General features: G+C 40.1%; 1 protein-coding gene across 16 annotated transcripts in view; it reads right to left on the reverse strand.

Moving 5' to 3' along the window:
• Window positions 1-27,391, reverse strand: part of ANKHD1 (ankyrin repeat and KH domain containing 1) — a 114,970-nt gene that overhangs the window by 62,554 nt on the left and 25,025 nt on the right. For 14 of the 16 annotated variants that reach the window (XM_072023238.1, XM_072023233.1, XM_072023237.1 and 11 more), the window contains exons 3-9: window positions 11,209-11,365; window positions 8,327-8,474; window positions 7,335-7,482; window positions 6,128-6,361; window positions 4,744-4,838; window positions 1,515-1,752; window positions 1,123-1,314 (exon numbers count right to left, since the gene is read on the reverse strand). In XM_072023238.1, coding sequence (XP_071879339.1) covers window positions 1,123-1,314; window positions 1,515-1,752; window positions 4,744-4,838; window positions 6,128-6,361; window positions 7,335-7,482; window positions 8,327-8,474; window positions 11,209-11,365 — 1,212 coding nt within the window. The remainder of the gene's footprint in view (window positions 1-1,122; window positions 1,315-1,514; window positions 1,753-4,743; window positions 4,839-6,127; window positions 6,362-7,334; window positions 7,483-8,326; window positions 8,475-11,208; window positions 11,366-27,391) is intronic. The other 2 variants (XM_072023231.1, XM_072023228.1) reach the window with 1 other exon arrangement.

Genomic DNA, 27,391 nt, shown 5'->3' on the forward strand with positions numbered 1-27,391 from the left:
AGATTTCAGTTCTAACAACAAAAGTTAATTCAGATGCTTGTCTAGTCTACCCATTTGACAGGTAGCTATAAAACCAGGCAAAATGCATTTTACTGAATAAGTAATAATTATACAAGAAAATATACTTCTACAAATTTTATGTCTTCCCTATTCTTTGAAACCATTTTCTTTAAAACCATAATAGTGAAATAATTTGGCTAGCGTTATGTTTTTATCAGCTACATTAAAATCATGTTTTAGTCTTCTAAAAAAGGAAATGTGATTAGCTAATTCCTTATTTCCAAGGTGTGAGAAATATTTAGAAATCAAATGATGCCAAAAAAAATCCTCAATTAACTTTCTACATTATCAGTGTAAGTGAAGTGCAAGCAGAGTTTCAAGCAAGCTTGTGACTGGTGTCACATGCTGGTGTCACTGCGTAAGAGAAACCATTGTTACTGTCCCTTGATGAGCAGCAAGCATTACTTTCTAGAATTACAAATCCGGCACATTTGATGCTTATTCTTAAAAAACAGAATATCAAATAAGTTACTGTCCAATACAAGGAAAATATATAAAATGCATCTTTTTCTTTTTTTTTTTTTTTAATAATATTAACGTACTCTAGTTTCTACCAGCTTTAAATTGACAGATGAACACTGAAGTGTCTTTTCACACCACCCAACTCCAGCAAGATTTAATTTTATATGACTTTATAATGAAGAAATTCAGCACACTCCAAAACCTGTGTCTTGTACACTGCTTCTCAGGGCCCAATTTCTGAAGTACTTGTTATTCAGGAAAACTACTTGTCTGCAGATCATTTGGCTTAGTTAAAGCAGGAGCAGCATATAAAAACAAGCATTATCTGTATTAACATTTTGCTAAATGCTGGAAACAATTTTCCTAATGAATATTGGTATTTATTGGAGATGCAACAGAAACCAGTATTCCATGAGGCACCTTCCTCTGTTAACAGTATCAAACAACATTAAGGTGAAGAACACACACACACCCCTTATCTAGGCATCTGAGGATGGTTTCTTGTTACAATGCTGCCACCACTGAGCCTAGGTATCTTCTAAATCATATAATTCAGATATATCAAGTCTGTGGGCCTGATCATTTGTACTGTATACGTACCTGCTGCTAGCAAGTATTTCACCAATTCAAGATGACCCTCTTGAGCAGCTTCCATCAAAGGCGTTGAGCAACCAAGTTCTATATCAGCTCCTGCCTTAATAAGGAAGTCAGCCACTTCGGAAAACCCTCCACAACATGCCAGAGTAAGAGCTGTCTCCTGTGTTTCTTCTGTCTGTGCATTTATATTTGCCCCTAGGAAACAAAATAGCTGTTATTTTAACTGACCAGAGAAAGGATGGAAACATGAATGATTATCACCTCCACAGTTCAGGTGTTTTAGCTTTGCTCTGTAGTTACAGCACAGGCCAGATTAGAGGAATTTGCACAGAATACTTAATGGGGAAGTCAACACTGCATGCTTCATAATAATGCTACAGAAACAGTGATTTCACCTTGTGCCAGCAACAACGCCACCATCTCTTCATGACCTTCGCGTGCGGCTTCCATGAGAGGAGTATAACCTTCATCATTAACTTCCTCCAGGTTAGCTCCCCTTTCTATCAGGAGAGCTGCTAACTCCACATGTCCACCACAAGCAGCCAGGGTGAGGGGAGATTCAAACGAATCTGCAGGCATATTCACTTGAGCACCACTGTCTAAAAGCAAGCGTGCTACCTCCACATGTCCATCCTACAAAACAGAGGTGAAAACAGAAATCAGGAACTGTCAAAGGCATTTAATGCATTAGTTGCAACCACTACTATGTGCACTAGGTCTGAAAGTGACCTAGAGGAAGCTCATGGTTTAATTTACGACATTATTGTAATCATTGGATTAAACTGACATTTAGATTTCCACCTACACTTACATTAGGTTTAAATGCATCAGGAAAAAAGAGCTAGATTTTCTTTCCCCCCTTTCTTGTGCTGAGTAGGGGAAGAGTTATGGGGTAAGACATTCTTAAATACCCAGCGAAATACCTGGGGCACAAAAGTATTGTAGATAGCAAACAAATACCGTGACTAAATCCACTGCATGACTAAACCTCAAACCAAACACTGAAAAAAAAAAAAAAAAAAGACTTTTTCTTTAGAGTTGATTCATAGCTTCTACAAACAAAAAAGCTCCAACTGTCAGTTTCTATATCCTGGGAAAGATATCTGCTGAAAAACTTCAGTAAGGTAGGTTAGGTTAACATGAGGAGGGAAGACTGGAACAAATCTTAAAAGGATAATGAAAAATGACTTGTGGTGAACCAATCTGCCAATGAAGGAAGAGAATTAGGATTGCCATAGCTGTCATTCAGCCTTCCCAATCAAAGCACATAAAGGTAGCTGTTTGGTTCTCCAGAAACTACTACTAAACTCCCAGTTCCTTGAAAGAGCCCCAGTACCAAAAATTCATGATTTACCTAAGGTGTGTTTTGTAGAGAGCCACAATACCTTTGAGAATAGGCAAATGCAAAGAAATTTTGGCATCAGTAAAGAACACCCTCCTGGTTTCTCCCTCTCATATTACTAACACAAACGGATTGGAACACTTCGGAGAAGGGAGCTTGGAAAACCCAAATGGATAAACTATGCTGGTAGAAGACTCAAGTCATAGAAACAGTGCTCAGTGAGAAACAAGAGTCTCATCAGAGGATGTCATACTGAATCTTTCTTCAGCATATACAAGTAATATGATATAGTAAGGACAAAATGGAATTCCAAAGTGAGAGACTTAAACTGAGGTATGCTGTTAGTATCTCTTAGTAGAGAAAAAACACTTTCTGCCTTGTATACTGCAGATGCATACATTTTAGGTGCATCATAATGATCGCTATATTTACTATTCAAAGAAGAAATATGGAGTATTCTAGAAGAGGAAAAAACTGTTCAGACAGCTTTGATGATTTAGCTGTGCTCACAGAGTTTTGTGCCCTGACACAGTGGTTCTTCTGGGACACGACGATAAACCTGGATTAATACTTTAAAGTGGCCCCAACAATTACTGGCAGATTTTCATAGAGAAGAAAGAGAATACTTCCTCTCGGTATAGTCAAAAAAAAAAAAAAGGCCAATTTCAGTGGCAAAAAGCAGATGTTTTTACATTGTTTTCTTGGAAAGAAATCCAAATGAAGTTGAGCAATATTAAAGGGCAAAAAAGACATTAGAATACCCCTTTGTCCAAATTTAAAACCAGAGTTGTTCAGGTTAGGGCACAGACATGATCATAAAGTGGAATTCTTACTTACATCACATACTAATTCCCAAAAGTAAAGACTTACTCCATTAAGAACAGCGATTTTAAGTGAACTACTTCCCCATTCTGATCTCAGAATCACTAGCCAGTAACTCCAACAGCTAACACAGAGCAATAGAAAACAGGGAAAGAGGGGTATCAAACAGGCAACTCCTGACAACACTCGTCTCTTCTAGGTTAACCACGAAGCAGGTACTAGATAACATGAGATTAACAGCAACCAAATGTATAAATTAAGGACAGGCTGTTGATCTCAGTGAAGGTGGTCAAAGAGCCAACCACCACCTCACCTAACCAAGATGTATTATCTTTGGTGTAGTGCTCCCATTTGACCAGAACATAGTACCAAAACTTGGAGGTTCAGATATCAACCTGTATTTCTTTGAAACACTGGTTAAAGAACATGGAAGGCTGGCTGGCAAAAGTCACGATAATTTGCCAGAATGGTTCCCTTCCACAAGGGCATAGCTAAAAGATAACATGGAAAAACTTCATCACTAGACTCGGAGTTGGAACTTAAAAAGATCAGTTTCCTCTCTATTGCTTTTAAAGGTCAAATACATGATGCAAACTGGCCTGAAATACCCCAAAATAACAGCATTCAGACCACCAACATAACTTCCCCAGCTGAGACATTTCACAGACCCCAAGTTAACATGCTGCTCAGACTATTACCATCTCACTATCAGAAAACCAACACCACTTGAGATGTAATAATCTGACCATGATAACTGGCATCAGCACCTCACAGCTGCAGTAAAAGAACAACTGATCCTCCTGATCTCAGAAGACTAGTGGGGAACATTGCTGCCCATATTCTAGGGAATATAGCTTAGTGGAAGAAAACTATTTTTTCCTCTATTCTCTGTGTTTCCTATGAAAACAGGGAACTAAGAACTGAACTACTTTTGAACTATGTTTTTGTTTGTTTGCAAAACAAAAACCTCACATTTACAGAAACCTGGAATAAAGCAAACTGTCTCTACATGCAACACTTTTTTCCCCACTGTGGTGAAAGGGTAAGTGCAATGCATTACTCATCCAGTTCAATGCACTTCTGGAAGGCTCACGCCATGGTGGTCTGTGAGACCTTATTTATAAAGACAAAGGCAGAAAACTCTTTTATATTGCAAAAGAAAACAACTTGGGCTCAACCTACTACCCTATAGCATTGCAAATTAATTATACCTACAGTTCACATTGGGAACATTTAATACAACATATCACGTACCCAAAATACAGATTTTTTTTTTCCCCTAAAACTAATTAGACTAAGAAGTTGCCTGTGTTAACTATACTAAAGACTTTCTTATAGTAACAATTAAAACACTCAATTGCGGACCTAAACCACTTTGTTAACAAAGGCCCCCTTCATTTTATCATCTCCTCTATTCCTCTCCCACCGAGGGGGAAGAAGTACAAATAAAGGCTATTTACCATGCAGGCCTCCATTAGTGCTGTGTGCATCTCATCTGTTTTATGTTCTTGATCAGCTCCAGCTTCAAGCAAAAAACGAACCATATCTAAATGGCCTTCAAAATGAAACAAAACAAAATAAGCAAGCATTTAATATTATAAGTTTTCAGTAGTACAGAAAATACATTTAATAAATTTGTAAGGTATGAAAGTGTAAATAATTCCATGTTTCAACTCATAAATCTGCTCTTTAAGTCCTCTAATGAAAATCAATTGCAGAACGGTCAGACATCAGACTGTCTTTTCCAATGATACTGCCCAACTATGAAATTAAGACAGACCTCTCTAATTCAAATTTATACAACAGGAACTTGTGACTTCAAGCTACAAAAGACTGTGCTTGTTCCTTAAACAATGTTGTTACACGGTTGTGTAAGTGTTCCAAAGCAATATACATTTTGGAGGAGAACATAAGGTAGCTCAACCTTCTTGCCAAAGATAAGGCAATCCCTAGTCAATGAAGATCTTGCATTACATCACACCTACTAAGTTTAACATTGCAAGAAACAAGAGTATCCCTCCAACATTTTCAGGAGTACCATTACAGAAAACTCTGTAATGAACTACTGTATGTTGCAGAGAGTCCATGACAGTATCAGATCCAAGTCTTTTGATGGATTATACATAACGAGTATCCTCCAGTTCTAACTGCGGAGGCAAAATATAAATCACTATGACAATAATCTGCATCTTTATAGTTTCTATTAGGAGAAAAACATTCACTGGATTTTTTTTTGTTGTTTGTTTTTTCCTTTGGAAGAAGAGAATCTGGAAGTCCAATGGATTACCATGGCACCAAGTTATTTTATGTAGAAACTTTGAACTGCACAGGAAATTAAAGTCCACAAGTGTTCACAATAATGAATTAATTCATAAGCATCTTCCAAAATTACAGTTGAGGAAAAGTATTCAGTAATAATACTAACATTTTTCCCCCATCACATATTCTAAAAATATCTAGTCTAACCTGACATTTCACTAATAGTAACGTGTTTTTCAGAACTTACAGGTAGTTGGTGAAGGGAATCTGAATGAAATGGAAAATGCAGTAGTGGAGAAAGAGGAAAGTGGTGCTGTGCCAAAGCACAAGTTTGGACACAGCCAGTCACAAGATTTCATCTCCAACATGCTGAATGTGTGTCTACCACATTTGGATACAAGTAGACAGTCTTAATACAACTACACCAAGGATGATCATTTCCTGACATCGAGTTTAAAATTAAAATCTGGCATTCTGTAAACAGTTAAGAAAACATTGAACCAAAGTTTGGCTGGAACCCTGAGTTAGACAAACCCCAGAAAAGAAATTGCAAAAACAAGAACAAAATAAGGTACAAAATAATACCTTTGTAGCATGCAAGTGTAAGTGCACTTTCTTTGAACTCGTTGGAGTGAGTATTGATTCCTGCACCATATTCCAGCAATACTCTTGCAACCTCAACATGACCTGCACTGGCTGCTTCCATTAAGGGGGTATGCCCATTCTCATTGTGGTCTTCAATGTTAGCACCTGCTTTCAATAGCACCTTCACTATGTCAACAAAGCCCCCAGCACAAGCGTAAGTGAGCGCTGTGTTTCCTGCAGAGAAGAAGTTTGCATGTAAGTCTTTTCCATTACCTAGTCCCAATACAGAAAATTTAGTTTTTAAAACTCTGAACAAAACCAAAAACATCACAAGCAGCAGCCTTTTACCTCACAGTAACGTTACTCCAGCCAATAACTTCAACACAACTATAATATGAAAGTTTTAAAACTAAGCCAATATTAGAAAATATCGGTGTTTTTTCTTTAAGCTTTCTACTTCAGCACACAGATCAAATAAACCTCAAACTCTGTAGTGAGCATGAAAATTGCTCGTTGTGTTTTGTTGATTTTTGTGTTTTGTCTAAAATAACATCCATTGATCCCTTGAAAAAACATTTATAAAATTATTGCAACTTAAAATTCTAATTCTGAAAATGACAATCACGTGTGGCCATGATTTAAATGTTACAGTAAATTTTAAGTTCTACTTAGTATGACTAAACATCAAGATAAAATGAACATTGCGTAATTCAACATCTGACTTTAATTTGAAAAAAACATAAATTCTATCTTAAGGTTAGCAAAAGTGAACAGCAGTTTAATACTCTCAGCAAGGTTAGTTAAGTTGTGGTCAGGCATCATCAAAGCAGACAATATTCAATGCCCAAAGACCTGTAGCTCTTCTTTGATAGAAGCAACAGACCATAGTAACTGGTCTTGACCATCTATGTCCCCTTCTTAATGGGTAGTTTTGGACTATAAAAGTGAGAGAAGTTAAACTTCATTAATTTTTCTGGTCATCTAATAACACAATGGATTTCAGAGGAACAGTGCTTTCTATTACTGTTAATGCTAAAAGCAATCTTCAGACCTTTATTTGGCCATTATTAAACATGTCCAATATGCATCTAGCCATTTAACTATTCATCATGTCATGTTTTCTTGTACGTTAAACCCACTGACATTCATAAGCACTTGGTTTATATGCTAATTTTGTTGATTCCTCAACTTCCTGCTTCCCAGTTACCTGTTGAAGACTGAGCATTGACATCTGCACAATGAACAAGGAGAAGTTTAACAATATCTACATAGCCTCCACTGGCAGCTGCCATTAAGGGAGTTATGTCTCCTTTATTCCCTCGATCTTCAACATTTGCATGCATTGCTAGTAGCACCTAAAGAAAAAAAAGTTCAGTTAATATATGAACAAATTCTAGCATTGACATTTTGCTTTTAGTTCAGTCGGGCTTGAGAACGATTCCCCAGTCAGCCATGACATTGCCTTACATTAATACCAACACAAAGCACAAATGGTACTCCCTAGGAATAGTGTAGGATTACCACCTGTACTACGCTCTGCTTCAGAAAATGCTGTTTTTCTACATTTGTTTGTATATGTTAAAATCAACATTAAGTTTCAGTGCAGTACTGACTTTTCCAATGCCACGGGGCAATTCACTAACCGGAGTGACAGAAGAACTATAAACCTGCATTAATGACCACAGCCCCACATTAAGTCAAGCTTACAGGTAAACAGTTTTCGCTCTGCACACTTGCCCATCACAAAAAACATGCAGCTGCTATTGAATACGCATATATGAAAGTCAAAAATTAACCCAAACTAATGCACTGATGACACAGATGTCATAAAGAAACAGACTGAGTGACTGAGATATAAGTCTTCAAAATGTAAGCCCTTGCATTTTTTATTTTGCAATGCCTGCTTGGCAGAACACCTTGACTGCATCTAGAACAACGCCAGAAAAACAGACAAATCATAAAGCATTAGATACATTCCTCACACAAGTCTGTTAAACCTTAAGGCGTGTACATGTATGATGACATTTAACATTAAAAAGACAAACAGTAGCTGTAAACCCACATTAAGATGTATTAACTGATACTCCACTTAAACTACAAAAATTGTTTTAACCCGAGTATCTAAAATGTTTAACTATCAAAGAAAACCCTTAGACAATGTTTCATAAAGGTTTAGTTGTGAATGAATTTGTTACTTACTTGTGCCAATTCATAGTATCCAGCTGAACAGGCCAAGCAAAGGAGACTCTCCCCTTCTTCGGTATGTTCATTTACGCTTCTTCCTTCATCCAGCAGCTTCCGGACAGCATTTACATCCCCATCTGAGCATGCTTCTGCCAAACTGCGACTGGAAAATCATTTATCACAAGAGTGAGCACAAAACAGATGGGTCGTGTTCTTATGCAAGGAAATAGTGCTGATGGCAGCACTAAGTTTTACTAGAAAATATACCTTGCAACTTTTTTTTTTTTTGTTAAGAAAAAAGTACATATATACATTATTTCCATTGGTGAAACTGAGATAGAGACCCTGCTGATGTCCATATTAGATCTTGTTCTCAGTTGCTAGCTTAACTCTTATATAGGCTACATGAAGAAAAGTTCTCTGCAAATCACTTTGTTCTGTGTGTGCAAAATACAGAAGTAAACCTCATTGATGCTGTTCACACTTCTGTAGAATGCCAGATACACACAGACTATGACCATGACAAACTACAAGTACCAAGGCAAATTTCCTGTAAAGATAAAGCCAAGAAGCGAACAGCCTAGCATCAAAGAGGCTACTAATACCAAATATTGCCACAAAACAAACTTCCTGACCATTGTCTCTCTCAAAGTGGGACTATTTCCTTCCCTGCACTAGCCCAAAGCTTTAATTTTTTTAAGTGAACATGTGAATTTCTTCTTCTTAAGCAGCCATTCCAAACAAAGAAAAACCCTTACCTCACCTAATGAGGTCTTAAAGGAAGAAAGGAGAGGAGTCTTACAAAAAGTTTACCTTATTTCCTTTTATACAACAGTGAAAGTATATTACAGAACTTTTCATATGGATGAAATAAGCCAATTGAAGTACACTTTTTTTGAACAGCACTAACACCACAAATCCTACACAGAACACTAATAACTGATCCTTCATAAGCCAGAATAAGTAATTACAAGCTAAGCGTTAAAAGGCAATGACCAGACATACCCCAAGTTCTTGACATCTAAAAACTCAGGAAGTTTATAATCACTACTTTAACCATCATTAACTTCTACACTAAAGAGAAGAGCTATTTCTCCTGATACCTAGTGAAGCACACTAAACAGATCTAGAAAAAGGTGAGTGAGTTTCAATTTACTTTGAACCAAATTTGTCTTTTAAATCTTCTTCTGCACCAAAAAGTCTAATTCTAACAGAAAAGACAACTGCTAAAGCATGGCTGACCATTTGAGTGTAAACAAAATTAAGCCATTCTCAGTATCAACTCAGTTACTTATCTAAATGATGATATTGTTTTGTTTGGAAAACATATTCAAGGAATCACACTCCCTGAGCCACCGGGAATGAAAATACAGTTAATGCCGTGGTTGGAGAAGGAAAGGGAGGAAGAGCCTTCTAGTAGAAATGGCAGTGGACTGTATGTGATGCATGCCCACTTGTATAATTTATTTACAAGATATGGATGCTTATGTCTTAAAACAAAAGCTATTATATTCAGATTCATTAAAAACCTTCAACTTTTCTTCTCTGAAAGAGACAATCATTCAAGAAGTTTATTTGCAATGAAGAATATATCCATCTGACCCCAGCATTTCCTTAGGAAAGTATGCAAGTTCCAATTTTTCCAAAGACTAATGGTTAAATTACATTAAGGCTTTATTTTAAAAGGAACTCATTTGCCAGATACCCAAAAATGTACTAGCTGTGTACTAACTAAATGTAACTTAACCGTGCTAGTCACAGAATCATCTAGGTTGGAAGAGACCTCCAAGATCACCTAGTCCAACCTCTGACCTAACACTAACCAGTCCTCCACTAAACCACTGAACTCTACATCTAAACGTCTTTTAAAGATGTGAGGAACAGACCAATCTCCTCCTCGCTACAGTCTCCTTTAAGGTACCTGTAGAGAGCTACAAGGTTGCCCCTGAGCCTCCTCTTCTCCAGACTGAACAACCCCAGCTCTCTCGGCTGCTCCTTGTAAGACTTGTTCTCCAGACCCCTCACCAGCTTTGTTGCCCTTCGTAGTAGTAGCTGCTAGATAAAACAAGCTGAGATCTGACCTGAATAGAACATTCAGGTATCTGATCACGTATATTTGTATTATAATCACCTTCAGTGTTTTGACAAAATTGATAATTTCACCCATATGAAAAGAAATAGACTAAGATTTGTGATCTGAGATTTGAAGTTCAACAGTGTGTGTCACTATCTGACTGATAGTGACTGTTGAGATAGTCACTATCTCAACAGTTTAGGAACAACTTGTGTTCACTTATCAGAGTAGGAAGTGCTTCAGGCCCCCTAATGATGTTTTGAAATTACCAACGAAGAAGTAAGCTTTTGCAGCTTAGTTCTATAATCATGGGAGTTGAATGCTATTCTCATTAATTAGCACCTAAAAAAGTTACCAGGTATATAGTTTTTTTGTGGTTTTTGTTTGTTTGTTTGTTTTTTTTTGCCTCTAAGTCCTTGAGCAAGACTCCTGGGCAAATCACTGTATTTGTATTAAAAGTTGAAAGAAAATACTGTGAACTAGATCCTTTAGTTTCCACAAAATATGTGGAGGCAGTAAATAGAGAAATATCACCAACTCTTCTACAGCTAAGAGCTTAACCAGTTTTTGAAAAAGGAATAGTTACCTATTGCACAGAAAGAACAACATTTCCTCTAATCTACCAGTTAGCATTTTTGTGCTTCTCTTATACTTCTATGGTAACAACCTGATGTGGCAGTAGTTACAGCTTCAGATTCAATAACTTTGCTTGTGCTAGTACTACAGCAGAAATATTACTAAAGAGTAACTGTAAAAAAATAATTTGAAATTTGAAAGTGTTCTATTATTCAGGAGCTGTGGGTGGGGAATGATCAATACATACTTGTCCACTTGTCCTGCATTGTGATTGTTCTCTGCCCTCATCCGTGTCAATGCAGCAGCAGCTTCATCCAGTGCACAGCTGACAGAAGACGTCAGTCTTCGGAGAACCTCAGGATCTGCGAAGGCTTTACCATCGGCAGTGGACAATTTACCAATTCCTTCAGTGTACGTTCGTTCATCAGTGAGGTTAGTATGAAAGTCACACAAAAGAAATGCAAAAACACTATTTTAGATTTCAGCCACATGCACTATTAGTTGAAAAACATTTGCAAACATGCCAGAAAATCAACTACTTAAAACTGTTAATGCTTGCCTACAACCTGAACGTTTAATTAACTGGAATAAAGCACTAATAAAACTGTCTTTCACAAATTAAAATACAAATTAAAATCTTGGGGAGATGGAGGGACAGATACAGGACTACAGGGTTAAACGCACTCACAGACGTATGGGAAGAATGCATTATTCCAGACTTGGATTATGATTATCTGCATGTGAAGAAGAATTTCCCACTTTGTTCACCCAAATCCACCCAAAATGAAGTGGATTTACCTCTGATACTTTTTTTTTTTTGCTTCTTTTAAGAGCAAGAAAAAGCTCTAAAAATTAGCTGAAATTCCCACTAATGTAACATTCTAAACTGTACAGTTCCAGCTACAAATATGAAATAAAGTACTTTTCAGTATATTTGAAAATAATGCCCCCTCTATACTAACATTTCACTACACAGTAGAAACACTTAGATTCTATGAACTTTAACTTTTTTGTGTGTTTTATTTTAATCATTTTCTTTCCTGCAGGACAACACAGAACACTACTGAAAGCAGCTATTTATCTCATTCTTTTACATGGTTGCTATAAAGTCACAGTACAGTTCTGTAGTTTTACTCCACAGGTTTTATTCCATGAAGTTCATCACAGCCTTGAACAGGGTTATATTCACATATACAATTGTGAAAATAGCGTAAAGAAAAAAACAAGTCTAACAAAAAAAGTTTCACATGCTAGAGACAACAAATGGCCACTGGTTTTTAGATTCACTATCTTTACCGGTGATGAAACAGTAACTTTTCAGTTCCTTAGCAGTTAAGTGTAGTCAAATTAGATAGAAACCTCTGGGAAAAAAAAATGCATTTCATATCTCTGGACATTTGCTATTTGGCATGTGCACACTTCCGCAAGACTGACTGACACTAGGTTTCCCACAACTAGCTTGCAGCTATTACAGTATAAATCCTGAAATCACACTTTGAAAATGTCGAGTGCTGCCTTCAGACACTCTATTTCCCCAGTTTGAGAGCATCTGATTTGTTGTACATTAATGCAAGAACCAACGTTAGCCACATTTTTGCGTCCTGAAACAACTTACAACAGCATATGAGATGCTCCGTCACATAACCTTACACCACTGTTGCAGAGCTGTAAGTGCTGGCTTAGTGTTCAAACTGAGTTGCCACGAACAGTGAAGAAATCCTATCCCATCAACTCCAGCAAGACACCATGATGGGATGCAAAAAGTACTTAGATGACTGAAATTGAGAGTACACTAAGGAGACTGAGATGCTGAAGGGTTGTGGCCAGCTCTGAGCACATTATCTCCCCAGCTCCAACCCTGCCTCTAGATCACTTCAGATGATTTCGCAATATCAAGAAGCTATGAAAAGGAATTGATAATCAATTACCCTCTCTGTGATACAATGAGAAATCCCAGGTAGGCTCTAAGCACATCACACCTGTCTGGTTTTCAAAGACAGGCTAGCGCTAGTCCTGACTAATGTCCTAATCACGATAGGAATCTCTAAATCTTCAGTCAGAAATGCCAAAACCATGCTGAGGAGCAGTCAGACCAACAAAACATAGGCCTACAGACTCCTTACCCCACTTACGAGGCTGCTGGCGATGCCTCCAGCCTGTTGAGGCCATAACCTTTTTAGCCACTGCTGCTAAATATAGCGAGGCTATGAATAGCAGGACTCCAACACCACAGCTCATACCTCACATATCAACGCACACTGAACATGTTGGCAGTTCAAAGGGAAACAAGTTGGGATTGCTCGGGAGCAAAAAGTCTCTGCACCCACGGCAGCGCTGCCCCACAGCAGGGTACAGCCCTTGGGGAAGCGCACGGGGAACAATCCAGCACTGGTCATGCAGGGAAGTTCTTCTGCATGGCTCTGATGTCCCAAGGCAGCTCCCGGAGGAAATTGCCCAAATGTTTACAGCAGCTATTTCTGGTGGCAGGGCTCACATGTGCTATATCTACAAGTACTGCCTAAGGAAAGAAAGGGAATTAAGAGTTCACAACGCAGCACTGAGACCTCTTCTGAGACTGGTGTAACCAAATCTGACCACCGCGTTAAGCAAAATGGAAGAGTACAAGAAAAGTCCAGAGGATTCAGAGAAATGATCCCTGAGCAAAGGCTACATTTAGCGTACAAGGAGCGTAACAGCAGTTTTCCTCTACCCAGAATGGTCTCAGGAAGGAAGACTCCATACCGCTCTGCTGCTAACAAAGGAGGTGAGAAATAAAAGCTCCAGTCAACGAACAAAACAGTTTCCTGGCTATCTGCAACTAAACTAGGTATCCAAATCATTTCAAATGATTTGGGTAGCCAGACAGAATACCTAGACAGGCTGCAGAATTCACCTCTGTACGTAAGAAGGGATGAGGTGAGACAGCCGGGACAGATGTATGGGCTGCTGATCCCGGCCCTGTATGGTGGGGGGGATTACCTGCGCCTCTTCGGCTAATTCTTTGCTCATCTCAGAGCTGTAGAGCCTGGTGAGTGGAGTGCTCATGAAAAGCTGATGGACCTCATCAGGATGAGGTACGAGCAAACAGAACCTGCACTTGGCTAGTGACTCCATTCCTAAAGTCTGTTCTTTGAAGCTTTCATACACGGGATTTCTGAAGCCAAAAGAAATAAATCATGCGCAGACCTCAGCCCTGTGTCCTGTGACACAAATGGGATTCAGCCACTGCAGAACTCCTGCTCCAAAATCTGTTTTCACAGATTACTACCCATGGTTTCCCAGGGGAATTACCACCCCACAGGTCCCTGCCCCCTCCCCTTACAGGTGTTACAAAGGACACCAGCAACTCACTTCATTGTTTCCTGCTTTGTTCCAAAAAAGGTGATATAATCCCAAGGACTTTCAGGGTGTAAACTGAAGCAGCCATTTATTTACACAGCCAACTCCGGCTCAACAACCCCAGTGCCACTCCTTGGTGTTAATTTCACATCAGCTGGCAGGGGGGAGGATGATGACACAACACTGATGTCCAAACAGAGTTCAAGGGCATCCTGACTCCACAACCTGATCACTTTGTTAATACACGGTAAAACTAATCAGCAGCCAGCCACCTGAGACGTCCGAGCAGACATTTGTTAGGCTGGGGATGGTACAAGGGAGTCAGACCACAAGCACTACCAAGCTGGATGCTGCTGACACCTGGCATTTATTTCCCTTTTGCAGCTTTACAGTACTATCTAAATAATAATTACCAACCAGCTCGGTTTTTACTTCTGTGATTTAGGATGACTATGCTAGAATTTTATTGCTCTAATACTCGTTTTCTAATCTCTGATTTAACTTTGTGTCCATGTGATTACCACTTGTTCTCGTGTCACTCCACTAGTTGTTTCCAACACCTCACGCGCACATGGACAGCAATCACGAGCTCATCGTCTTCTCCCATCCTCCACTAGAAGCATCCTCAAGAGGATTCTCCATGCCTGTGATCACTTGTGTGTGAGAAAGATGAATTCAATTTTCCACGTTATTAGTCTCACTTGCACTTTCCTGAGTCACAAGAATTGCTAAGGACTTCAGAAAACGCCTGAGCTGAAACCTACGGTGTTTGACATTCTGCTTCCTGTGCCACAATGTCACACTTTCAAAAACGCAAGCCACCAGAGATGCTGTCTAATATATTTTTCCCCCCATGGTCTGATCACTGTTGCAGGGTAAGTGTGTAAAGAGAAGAAGGGAGCCACTGCAGACTGATCTTTACTGAGAACAGTTGTTAATGGTATGAAGACAGTGACAGTCTCAATGCAAAGTCAAAGGCTACCACTAGAATTATCAAGATTATATTGAGAAGGAATCCAAAAAGTACTTTTGTTCAACTGCCACACAAAATGCCGAAAGAAGTGAATTTGGAAATAGATTAACAGGTTCTCCTGGGAGATGCAAGGCCAGCAGTGTTACATGACGGATGAGAAAAGAGCCCTTAATCTGTTCTCTCCTGACTGGGGATAAACACTGAGCTCCTCCTCGCCCAACACATCAACATGCAGATCTCTGAGCTGAAGAAGAGAAGCACCCCAAGGGAACGGTTCTGAATTCGAGGATCTGCAAGGCCATGAGTCCCTCTACCAGGCCACAAACTACTGGATACACAGTGCACAAATTCCAGCTGTGTCCGCAAAGGATCTTTCCACCAGGTTAAACATTTCAACAGTTTAAGAGCATAACAGGAACTGAGCTTCCAGGACAACTTCTTAGGATGTAGCTTCGTTGACTCTGGAGCAACTACCCCCTTCCCCCCTGCCTTTTTTTTTTTATTTTTTTAATAAAAAAGCAACTGTGCACACAGCATGCCCCAGTTTAGTGGCAGATAATGCCAGATGTTGCAGAAGTTAATGCCATACTGCTGAACTATTTCAATTCCCCTGAATTTGACTGCTGCCATACATTAGACAAGAAGTTCACCTTCTAAGAGAAAGGTTTGCCCAGGTACACACCTGCACAACAAAAGGCGAGCTTTAAGGCCCCTTCCAATCCAAACCATTCTGTGATTTCACCATGAGGAATCGGAGATTAACATCATCTGAAAACTATGTATTTTCACAATTCAAACACAGAAATTAGAAGTCATGAGCAAATCTTGAAGAACCCACATAAATACCTCAGTCCAAAGTTGTTTTAAGTTCAGTGCAGTAAAGGAACGAGTCAGGTGATTCTCATTCTAGCAACCATTCCTTTCCCTTTCTATTTCAAGGGAAGGAACAATCTCACAGGAGCATCAGTTACTCTGTCCTTCCTAAAGCTCATATCAAGAAAAATACTGAAAAATAGTTCAGAGTTCATAGCTCACAATTATCACCACTTAAAATATGTTAAGACGGCTGTGATATGGAGCCCATGGTTACGTGCATCACATGACTGATGTCAACATACGCTCGGAGCAATCTCCATTGATGTTCAAAAGAGATCAACACATACTGCAAAAAGCCATGTCTGATAGCCCTCACCAAAAACAAACAAAAAAACCCTGCTGATTCAGTGCTGATTGCCTTCCCCTCAGTCAATTCCAGCATAAGGTATGACGCAACGTACACTTGAACCATAGAATCACAGAATATTAGGGATTGGAAGGGACCTTGGAAGATCACCCAGTCCAGTTCCTGCTGGAGCAGGAACACCTCGATCAGGTCACACAGGAACGTATCCAGGTGGGTTTTGAAAGTCTCCAGAGAAGGAGACTCCACAACCCCCTGGGCAGCCTGGCCCAGTGCTCTGTCACCCTCACTGTGAAAAAGTTTGGTCTCACATTCAAGTGGAACCTCCTAAGTTCAACTTGCACCCATTGCCCCTTGTCCTGTCATTGGGTGTCTCCAGAAAAGAGCCTGGCTCCATCCTCCTGACACTCGCCCTTTAAATATTTATAAGCATCAATAAGGTCACCCCTTAGTCTCCTCTTCTCCAAGCTATAGACCCAGCTCCCTCAGCTTTATACTGGTGTCTGGAGTTGTTCTTGCCCAGATGCAGGACTCTACACTTGTCTTTTTTTATTTCATTAAATTTCTCCCTGCCCATCTCTCCAGCCTGTTGAGGTCCCGCTGGATGGCAGCACAGCCTCTGGCGTGTCAGTCGCTCCTCCCAGGTTTGTGTCATCAGCAAAATTGCTGACGGCGCACTCCATTCCCTCATCCAAGTCATTGATTAATATATCGAACAGTACTGATCCCAGCACCGACCCCTTGAGGGACTCCACTATCTGCAGGCCTCCAACTTGACTCTATCCCATTGACCACAACCCTCTGGCTCCTTCCCTTCAGCCAGTTCTCGTCCAGACCACACTTCCTCAGTTTAGCTGTGAGGATGCTGTGGGAGACAGCATCAGAGGCTTTACTGAAATCAAGACAGACCATGTCCACTGCCTTTCCATCGTCTATCCACCTGGTTATATCCTCATAAAAGGCTATCAGGTTGGTCAAGCGCGATTTCCCCTCGGTGAAGCCATACTGACTGCCCCTAATGACCCTCTTATCCTTGATATGACTGGAGACAACACCAAGGATAAGTCGTTCCATCACCTTTCCAGGGACGGAGGTGAGGCTGATCAGTCTATAGTTATCCAGGTCCTCCTCCTTGCTCTTTTTGAAGACTGGAGTGACACTTGCTCTCCTCCAGTCCTCAGGCACCTCTCCCGATGCACATGACTTACCAAAGGTGATGGAGAGCAACCTAGCAATGACTTTCACCAGCTCCCTCAGCACCTGAGGGTGCATCCCATCGGGACCCATGGACTTATGGCTTGCTTAATCGGTCCTCACACAGTCCAACTTCTCCCAGCCCAACTTCCTCTGGGACCTCAGGGGTATGGGGCTCCTCAGGACAGCCTCCGGCATCACAGAGAGAGACAAAGGCCACTGAGGCCAATCCCCAGCTAACAGGCCAGGCTGATGACCTCACATTTTTAATGAAATCTAACAAAACTGCAGCTCACGTGGAACCATCTGCTGGTCCCAGAAGCTTAACTGAATTTTGTGTTTTCTTAAGGTCTTGAACCACTCTTTCCACAAAGGCAAGTTGTGATGCAAATGGAGACAGCTTAAAAGAAACAAAATGAAAATCAATGTCAAGAAACACGCCCTATTTTTTAATGGTATTTGAAGAACCTGAATATGCATGGAATACAAGCAGCTGATTCTACTTTGCTTTCCAAAAAACATTTTGACTTCAATATCATACTGTATAAGTCCTCTTATGAGACCTTTGCCCCTAAGTAAATACACTGGTAGCAAATACCCTATTTGCCGTAGTATTTTTTTACCTCATCTTTCACATTATTAACAATAAAGATGAAATTTGAGTAGAAACCTTCATTCAAAGTTTTTGTATTCTCAGTCTCCCAACATATAAAACAACACATCGTTCTGTCACAACAAACTTGCTCATCACCACGCTACCCAGAAAACTTTGATTATGTTTTTTTCTCATCCTTAAAGAGAGACTTAAGCTTTTAAATATCTATATAACGTTATCGCCTATTAGTGTACCATTATAAGATTACCCATTAGTGCTTAAATAAGCATGCAGTTTCATATATGAACTTCTTTAAACACCAAAAATATCATAAAGTAGTATTTGCTTGAGTCTCCCTGCTCCAAATTCTTCCCAGACCGGTCTTTCTACAGTATATAATACTGTACTCAAACATAGGGAAACTTAATCCCTCTTTGAGAAAAAGGATTGCTTCCAAGAGGCATATCTGAATGCAAATCAAATCAGACAAGACTATGGTGACATGGATTTGGTCATAATATTTTCAAACACCTGATCTGTACTAGCTCAGACTAAGTTCACTGGTCCGTCTTCAGCAGCATGAAAAAAACATTCCATATTCAGCTCCAATTGCTTCTCCACATTACACATGTGCTTAGAATTTAACTTGGTGGACCATTACTATATTTATTGCTAAAATTCACACTGTTCTCTTAAATACAGCAGGGCTGGATCATCCAAGAAAGTTGTACAGGCTTACTAAATTTAATGTATGAATATATTTTTTCCCTGCTTTCATGCCCAGTACCTTCAGAACTTGCTGACAGTGTTGTGTCGCCACTTCATGTATCAGAGCTTCCGATGTTGGTTCGCTCCTTTATGGCATACCTCTTACACCTGCCCCAAAACCCCTTTCCAAGATCAAATCCAACAAGTGAATACTGAACCCCCACCCCAAAGTCAGGATAACTCAAAAATCAGGAAGTAGTAAGATGCTAGCTTCTAGCATAGACATAAATACCTTAGGACAGGCACTGGATCTTCTGTTCACTACTCCTTCCCCTCTTACAAGATCTAGATTTTGAAGGAGTCTCAAAATAGAAGAGACTTCAGCAAGAGGTGATGCTCATTTCTGCAGTTCAAAACCCCTCTCCTACAAGGGACTCCTTCTTACTGAGCTAGATTTAATGCTTTAAGTTTTCCCAACCCAATCCTGAGATGATCCTAAATCTCAATTCAGGAAGCATTTAAAACACACTAAGCTTTTCCTGTCTCATGGTGTGGTGTAAATGCCTGAAGTAACTAGGAAAATAAAACTAACATTCACACTTTTAAGGAAAAGGTACAGCATTGAAGAGGCTTTCAGGGTAGGGCATAACTGCATTATCTGAGCATTCCCTAGGCTCCCAACCTTAGATGCTATCGCGGTGGGGAAACTTGGTGTGCTAGCTCTAAGGAACACCACGGAGCGTGGAGTGGAGTGGAGACACCACGGCTAGGCTCTGTAATCAGGTGGGGCCTCGATTGTTCTTGTGCACAAAGCTGCACTTTTTGCCACCCTAAGCCAAAGACCTGTCATGTTTTGACAAATGCTGTACCCTAGTGTACTTTTTGCTCATTATAATATCATTATAATACCAAAACACACCTCCATCCCAAAAGCTACCCGCCTCCAAGGTGCGACCACCCCTCACTGAGCATGCGCCCTGAATTTCTCGGAGCCTATTACTTTAAACGGAGACGGGAAAACTTTACACCAATCATAACTAAGATATGCTTGACTAGAGCCACTCAAGCTCCACCTAAAAGATAGAAAATAATATAAATTGGCCCAAGAGAGAGGGGATGTTAGGGAAGATACCATCGTCAGGGGAGATACCATCCCGAGGACATACAACATCCTTAGGACCTCCTGACTCCTGGGTTCAGTCGACGGGCTGAGCCTCTCTTCCCCCCCCATTGGGACGCCTTTGGGTGAGATCTGAATATTTGCTTATAAATCTCTATAGAGTCTTTGATCCTTTTAACGCGTTTATTTCTAGGCTGCGCACCTGGAACACCTAGAACCCACACCTAGAACCCACACCTAGAACCCACACCTAGAACCCACACCTAGAACCCACACCTAGAACCCACACCTAGAACCCACACCTAGAACCCACACCTAGAACCCACACCTAGAACCCACACCTAGAACCCACACCTAGAACCCACACCTAGAACCCACACCTAGAACCCACACCTAGAACCCACACCTAGAACCCACACCTAGAACCCACACCTAGAACCCACACCTAGAACCCACACCTAGAACCCACACCTAGAACCCACACCTAGAACCCACACCTAGAACCCACACCTAGAACCCACACCTAGAACCCACACCTAGAACCCACACCTAGAACACCTGTGTATTTCATGCATACTAGCTTGCTTTTGCAGATAGTCACTATCACCGGCAATCCAAAAGAACCTGATTATCTGTCGCTGTAATAAACCATACTTGATTGCATTGTGATAGCTCTCATTAATGCGACTAGGGTGAGGGTGGTTATCCGTGATAGTTCAGTGTTCTGAATCTAACCAGACCCCCAGACGGTTAATGCATTGTTGGTGAATGTCTGAACGGACCCCCAGGTGGTTATTACGTTTTTGGTGAATGTCTGAGCGGACCCCCAGGTGGTTATTACGTTTTTGGTGAATGTCCGAACGGACCCCCAGTTTTGGTGAATGTCCGACTGGTTCAGTACTCTGAATCCAACCGGGCCCGTAACAGTTAATCAGCTACACCCCTTTAACACGACACATGGGATGCCTCCAAATAAAAGACAGGCAAAAAACATTTGAAGTTATCCCTAACCACCTCACATGTACAAGCCAAAGCCAGCCACAAACCTTCCTAATGCTTCCATTCCTCATGCTGATGCATTTTCAGAGTAACAGCATTTTTAGTACCCTGGCCTTATCTGAAGGCTTCTTCACAGCAGTAAAACCCTGCAATTAGCACTGCCATGCCCTTATCCAGCCAAAAGTTTCAATCATCTTCATATAGCACATAGTATAACCTTTGCTTAAGCAGTGTCTATTGCACACCTAACTCTGAGCTGATCCGTGTGGGTTAACTGAATCCGGCACTGCTGGGATGCATTTGGGACCAGCTGGGCCATCTTACCTCAGCAGGATTGTGGCCAACTAGTGCAGAGCAACCGCAAAACGTCCCTGCAGAAGGTCTCAGTCCTTCTGCTCTTCCTCAGCCTACACTGTAGGGTCATTCAATCCAGTAACTCCCATCAATGGGCAATCCCATACAGCTACAGAAAAAAAATTAAAGCTTTCCCAAGGACAATACCTCTACAGAAGTGAGAATAATCTTCCCTATGGACGGTACTGGCAAATAGCGGATTACAGAGGATAACCTTTGGGACTACAGGCAGTCTGACAGCAGATAGACCTTGCTTAACTTGAGTAAGCCTTTGCTATCTTCCAAAACTCTTCTGCAAATAGCTCTACAGGCTTAAGAGCTCTTGTGAGAAAAGGAGCCGGTACTCGTGTCAGAAAAAATTCTTAATTACAGTGCAAACGAAACTTGAAGTTACGCCTAACTTGAAACAAAAATCAGACAATGGCAGTGCTAATATTTAAAATCCTGGCACGTCTGAAACACGACCTCAAAAATCACAAAAGGCTTGTAAAAGTAGACGAATTTGTCTTGATTGCGAAGGGACAGGAGGAAGAGCAAGAATAAGGTAGCAAATTCCAAATCCCTTCTGAGAGAAAAGAGAACATCTTGATTGCAACCAGACAGAGAATAAACATTTTTATTACATAATGGTGAAGTATTTAAACCACAGCTAACAAACTCCCCAAACATGTTTTTGTTTCTTTGAAATTTCTCATTTAAAAGAAATTTTTCCTGTGTATAAAGCTTTAATGTTTTTCTAGAGGAAAAAAAGACAACACAACAAAACTTTTCTACATTTTTCAATTGGTCATTACAACACTATCGGTCCCAGGCAGGAAGTAGTAAGAATTTGATACGGTACCTTTTATTTTAGTTTTGTTTTCTAAAATGCTAAAAAATTACATTGAGGCTTTGAGTCTTCTCGAAGTCAAGCATGTAACTCTTATCTTCAACAAAGAATACGAAAATCATAGTCTTATCTTAGTTCCAGTGCACTGAAACCTTACTGTACCATTAAAATTCCTGTCCTAATGCATTAATTTATCCCTTATATACATTTGATACAAGCTTTCGCTGCAAAACTGTATTTTTCCCTGCATCACTATGTGCATCTACATTTCACTCTCAGCTTGAGTTTTCAACCCTTGTAATTTTGCTAATGCCCTTTTTCTCCCATTATACAAAAGTTAAGCAAATTCTTTAGTTACCTCTTCTTAAGTTGAAATAGCAGGAGATATTCTAGCATCTGGCTGCTGCCAGAAAGGCAGATGACAGTGCTCCTCCTATTCCTCTTCAGCCAGCTGTATCTGGGGCTGCATCAAAGCTACATGGCCAGCAGGGCGAGGGAGGTGATTCTCCCCCTCTGCTCTGCTCTTGTGAGACCCCACCTGCAGTGCTGCGCTCAGCTCTGGGACCCTCAGCACCACAAGGCCACAGATGTGTCAGAACAAGTCCAGAGGAGGGACACAAAGATGATCAAGGGGCTGGAGTGCCTGTTCCATGAAGACAACCTGGTCTGGTGGGAGGTGTCCCTGCCCATGGCAGGGAGGTGGGAACTAGATGATTTTTAAGGTCCCTTCCAACCCAAACCATTCTATGATGCTATTACTCTGGTTTTTCCCAAGGCACTCCCACCAAGTGCAGGACACACACATTTTGGAAAAAGGAGCTTTATGACAGAATGGCAAGTTGAACGTGACCAGCAAAGGGTCCAGCAAATACAACTGGAAAGAGAAGAGCCAATTGCGGAGCTAGGAACAGAAGATTCCTGCCTGACAGTAAGAGTAAATAGGCACCAAGTTACCTCAACCACAATTTTTCTGTGTTAGTTATTCAGAATGCCCAAATGGTTAGGTTTCCTAAACAAGTTTTAGTTTCCCAAGATTTTCTCCCTATTGTATCTCTATCAAAGAAGCATTCACCTGATTACAAGGTCACAAGCTACCAGATACAATCCTCAATGCTCCTGATTCTTTAGAGGAACCCAGACATTTGGACACGTTCATTAGAAATATGTATGTGCATAAAGCCATGCTGATCAAGCAACCAAGCACACTTTCTTTCCTAACATATTACACGTGGTTAGTATGGAAGCATCACGTATTACTCCTACATTACAGTCACAGATCTTTGTCATCAGCCATTTTCTGTTCTTATTAGCTGCAAAATCCATCCCTGAATACATTACAGGATGGATGCTTGTACAAAGAACTAACGGTCTGCTGCTGCTTTTTGTGCACCAACTATTAGCAAGTTTTACTGTTCACAAAACTTCAATCCTTTCATCAAAAGGGTGATTCTTCCGCAGCTGGAGCCTAGCCATATGTGTTCTTGCCAAGCACCAGAAGTTCTTCGGTGCTGCTGAAGCCAGAACACAACACAGAACTGAAAATTAGCTGCAGATGTTGCACAGCAATGCAGAGGTGGATGCTCCAGCAGTAATCACAGAAGGTAGAAAGTTCTCAAAGGGCAAATGACTTTCACCCATCTCACTGCAGTTAAGCATCTGGTACAAGTATCTGCCTCTTGGATCAGCTCTTGCTTTAGAGAAGCAGCTAGAATTAACACACAAGCAATAATACAGTAAGAACTTGCCACTTCTGTCAAAGTCACAATTTAAACAGCAATTCAGTGACTGGATTGCTTTGAACAAAGCAAACTAGCACAAAACCTGAATAATTTTATTCAAGTATGGCAAAGTACTCATATTTCTTCTAGCAGGTACACAAAAAAAAAACAATTATGAAAACAGACTTGTCTAGATTGCTCTGGAGTAGCCATTTCTTTTAAAAACATCTTCACTGGGAGAACTAAGCCTTGCAAGACATATTAAGTGTACATAGATGCATTTGAATTTGGATCTGGAGGAGGAGAAAGCTTCTATTTACTCATTATGAGTTAACAGCAAAAGTACAACACCAGACCAGAAAACAAAACAAAACAAAACAACAACAAAAAAAAAAACTGACATCAACAGGGACTGCTGAGTGAGAACTATAATAGAAAATAGTCAGAAAAATACAAGGAATTGTTCTAACTCTGGGACAGCTGCAACCCAGCCTAACTACAACTATTGAAAGCCACATGTGAAGCCAGGGGTGGTACCTGCAGCAGATTTTTCCCTAGATTCCAGCTGTACAGATCTTGTGACAAATTAGGAATCTATACTGGAAAATGTAGGAAAAAATACTCTTTATCCTACAGAAAAGTACAGTATCTTGCCAGTTTTCCCTCAGAATATAAACTGGGCTTACTGCAATATTATAGAAGTTCTGACAGTAACTCAGGTGTTTTCTATAAACCAAGTCAGAGTAACAGCTAATTCTATCAGCTACATAACACTTTTGTTTGTTTTTGATTTTAAAAAAAGGTCTTCTACCCAAGGCAAAGTCTCCTTTCTAACTTGTTCTGGACTGCAAGTAAATTTAATCTTGTATTTTACAGAAATATTCAAAGCACGATACTAACTTTAATCCAAATGAAAAAGGACAGGATTAAGCACTAGTTTATAAACTTGTACGTTACTACGGACATGAATTTGTTTTGGAGCACCTCTAAGAAGAAATGGGAGGGACTGTATATTATATATTAAATTTATATTTGATATTGTAATATATACTGCATATTCTATGTTAAATATAAGCTTATTGCTTCACTTTTGAATTTTCTGGAATGACCAAGCTGTTTTTGTGTATGTCCCGTGTCCCATTCCCCCACCCCACACATAAGTGAAAGTCTGCAGTACACACCCAGAAAGATTTCCCATGGCAGCGAAGTCTCAATGAATTACTTGGGTGCCTGAAGACCTTTCCATACCAAGCCTTCTCTTCCCTACTCAGTTTCCTCCTTCTGCTACATCTTTTTCAGGGCCACAGCATCAGCAAGTATTCAAAGAACATTTATAAACCCAAACGCTCGTCTGGTTGTACCCCATTTGACAATACCACAGCGATTAGCTAAAAGAAAACGTCAACTACAAGCTGAATTGTTTGCCTGGATTTGTTTAGCTTTTAAATGGACCAACTCAAATGGCAGACTCAGCACATCTGCCCTAGAGACAGTCACCTGCTCGTGTCCCTTCAGTGAAGCGTAAGTGCAACCCATGCATACCAGCACACTCAGCTGGATTGCGATGACAGTATACAGCACTAAACGACCATACAAGAATTGGTATCAACTAGTGAGTGACCCAGCACGAATCAAAGGAGCTGGGCTCCAAATTGAGAGTTCTAGGCATCAATTCTGACGCATGGTATTTGTAGGAAATATCCAGACTAGGGACTGAGGAAAAAAAAATAGATTGCCGGGGGCTTTAAAAGTACTTTAAAGCCCTAAGTCACTCTTGGAGGAATTTATTTTATGAGATTGCAGTGCTTACAATACTAACCTATAAAGCTATAAAGACAGCAGCCTTATTAATGATCCAGGAGCAAAAAACCATCATGAACTGTAAGAAAGATTGGTTTTGTGTTTTTGCAGAGATGTTACTTTGTTTAGGAGGAAGGAATGTGGTATTGAGATGTGCCTGCAGTGATAGGAAAGCTTACCTTGTAAAAATGCAGACAACCACCGTACTCCTTAGTGCAATTAGGGGAAAAACCCTAGTATTTCCTCACTGCAAGTCTAACAGCTGCTTGCCTCCAACAATCTTAAGGATACACCTCAGAACTAAGACTACTGCTGAAACACGGGAAGACAGAACTTAGAAAAAATATTGTCCACCATGAGAGGTTACACATCAAAGGAAAAAACAAACAAACAAACAAACATGTCCCTGAGGAACTTGATGAAAAGAATAAAATTCATTCATACTGCAGAAGGTTCACAAAATTCCTATTCTTTACTGCTGCCATTCCATGCTAAGTATTACACCTCATCTACCTCAGGGCTTCTGACTTTTGGAAAAAAAAGATACTTTGCAGACACCTTCACCTATGTGGTGGCAGAAGGTGAAAACAACAGAATTACTTTCTAATCTTTAAGTAACCTACAGCTTATGGAGGAAAAGGATCATCGCCCTCTGGAGACTAACAGCAGGACACGATCTCTGCATAATCAAGATGCAGGGACAGACCTCAAATAACCTGTAAAGGCTATTTATAGACAAATATCCTACTTGAACCCCAAATTTGCAGCATTCAGTGAAAAACTGAGTCCAAATGGACCGTAAATGCTTTCCTTAATCAAAAAATAGCTCTGGTTCACTATGCAATTCAGCAACGGGGGAGGGAAGGGTGCACTGTCAGTAAATAAAAGAGCATTCTGAAAATAGTACCTCTAGGAATGCTGCAGTAGGTTAGAGTAGAAAACCACCAAAATCAGGATTCAGAAAGAACATCAACTTTATTTTACCATGACCCAACCTTAAGAAAGCACACACCCACCTTCCCTGAATGTGTTAGAAAAAAAACCTCTACAAGAAAAGTCCAGGAAATTCATCCTATCATGTTTTTAATTCCTAGGGATATCCTCTTAAATTTCAAAAAAAAAAAAAAACACAATCAAAAAAATGAAAAGGAAGGCAACATAATGCTGTCAAGAGATGCTCTTTCACCTAGGTCTGTATCTCTAACAAATTCAGACAGTTCTGCTTCATCAGATGGAAGTTTTTGTCCATGAGAGGTCACAGAATCAAACACATAGCATCACAATGAGCAAGGTTTACTGTGTTTGTTTGGAGCACAGTGTTAAGAAAAGTTGTAATAAGCATGAATCCCATCTGATGGGATTACAGATGAAGTTGTTTCAAATGACAGAAAGATTCAGCAGATTAATATTTTAGTAAAGCAAACTTCTTCCATCATTTCCTTCCAGATTTTTGTTCTTATCTGTACAAGAAACTAAAAGTTGTTCTTCCTTGTATTCTATCTTTACCTACTATCTAGGAAGATCAGGCACTTGATATGCTCACTGTAGCAGAAGGCTATTAGCCAAAAGCATAGCCACAAAGACATTTTTCCTCTTCTCATTCCCACCTACCCCTTTCCCT

Source organism: Anas platyrhynchos, chromosome 14 (genome assembly GCF_047663525.1).
Source record: "Anas platyrhynchos isolate ZD024472 breed Pekin duck chromosome 14, IASCAAS_PekinDuck_T2T, whole genome shotgun sequence".
NCBI lineage: Eukaryota > Metazoa > Chordata > Aves > Anseriformes > Anatidae > Anas > Anas platyrhynchos.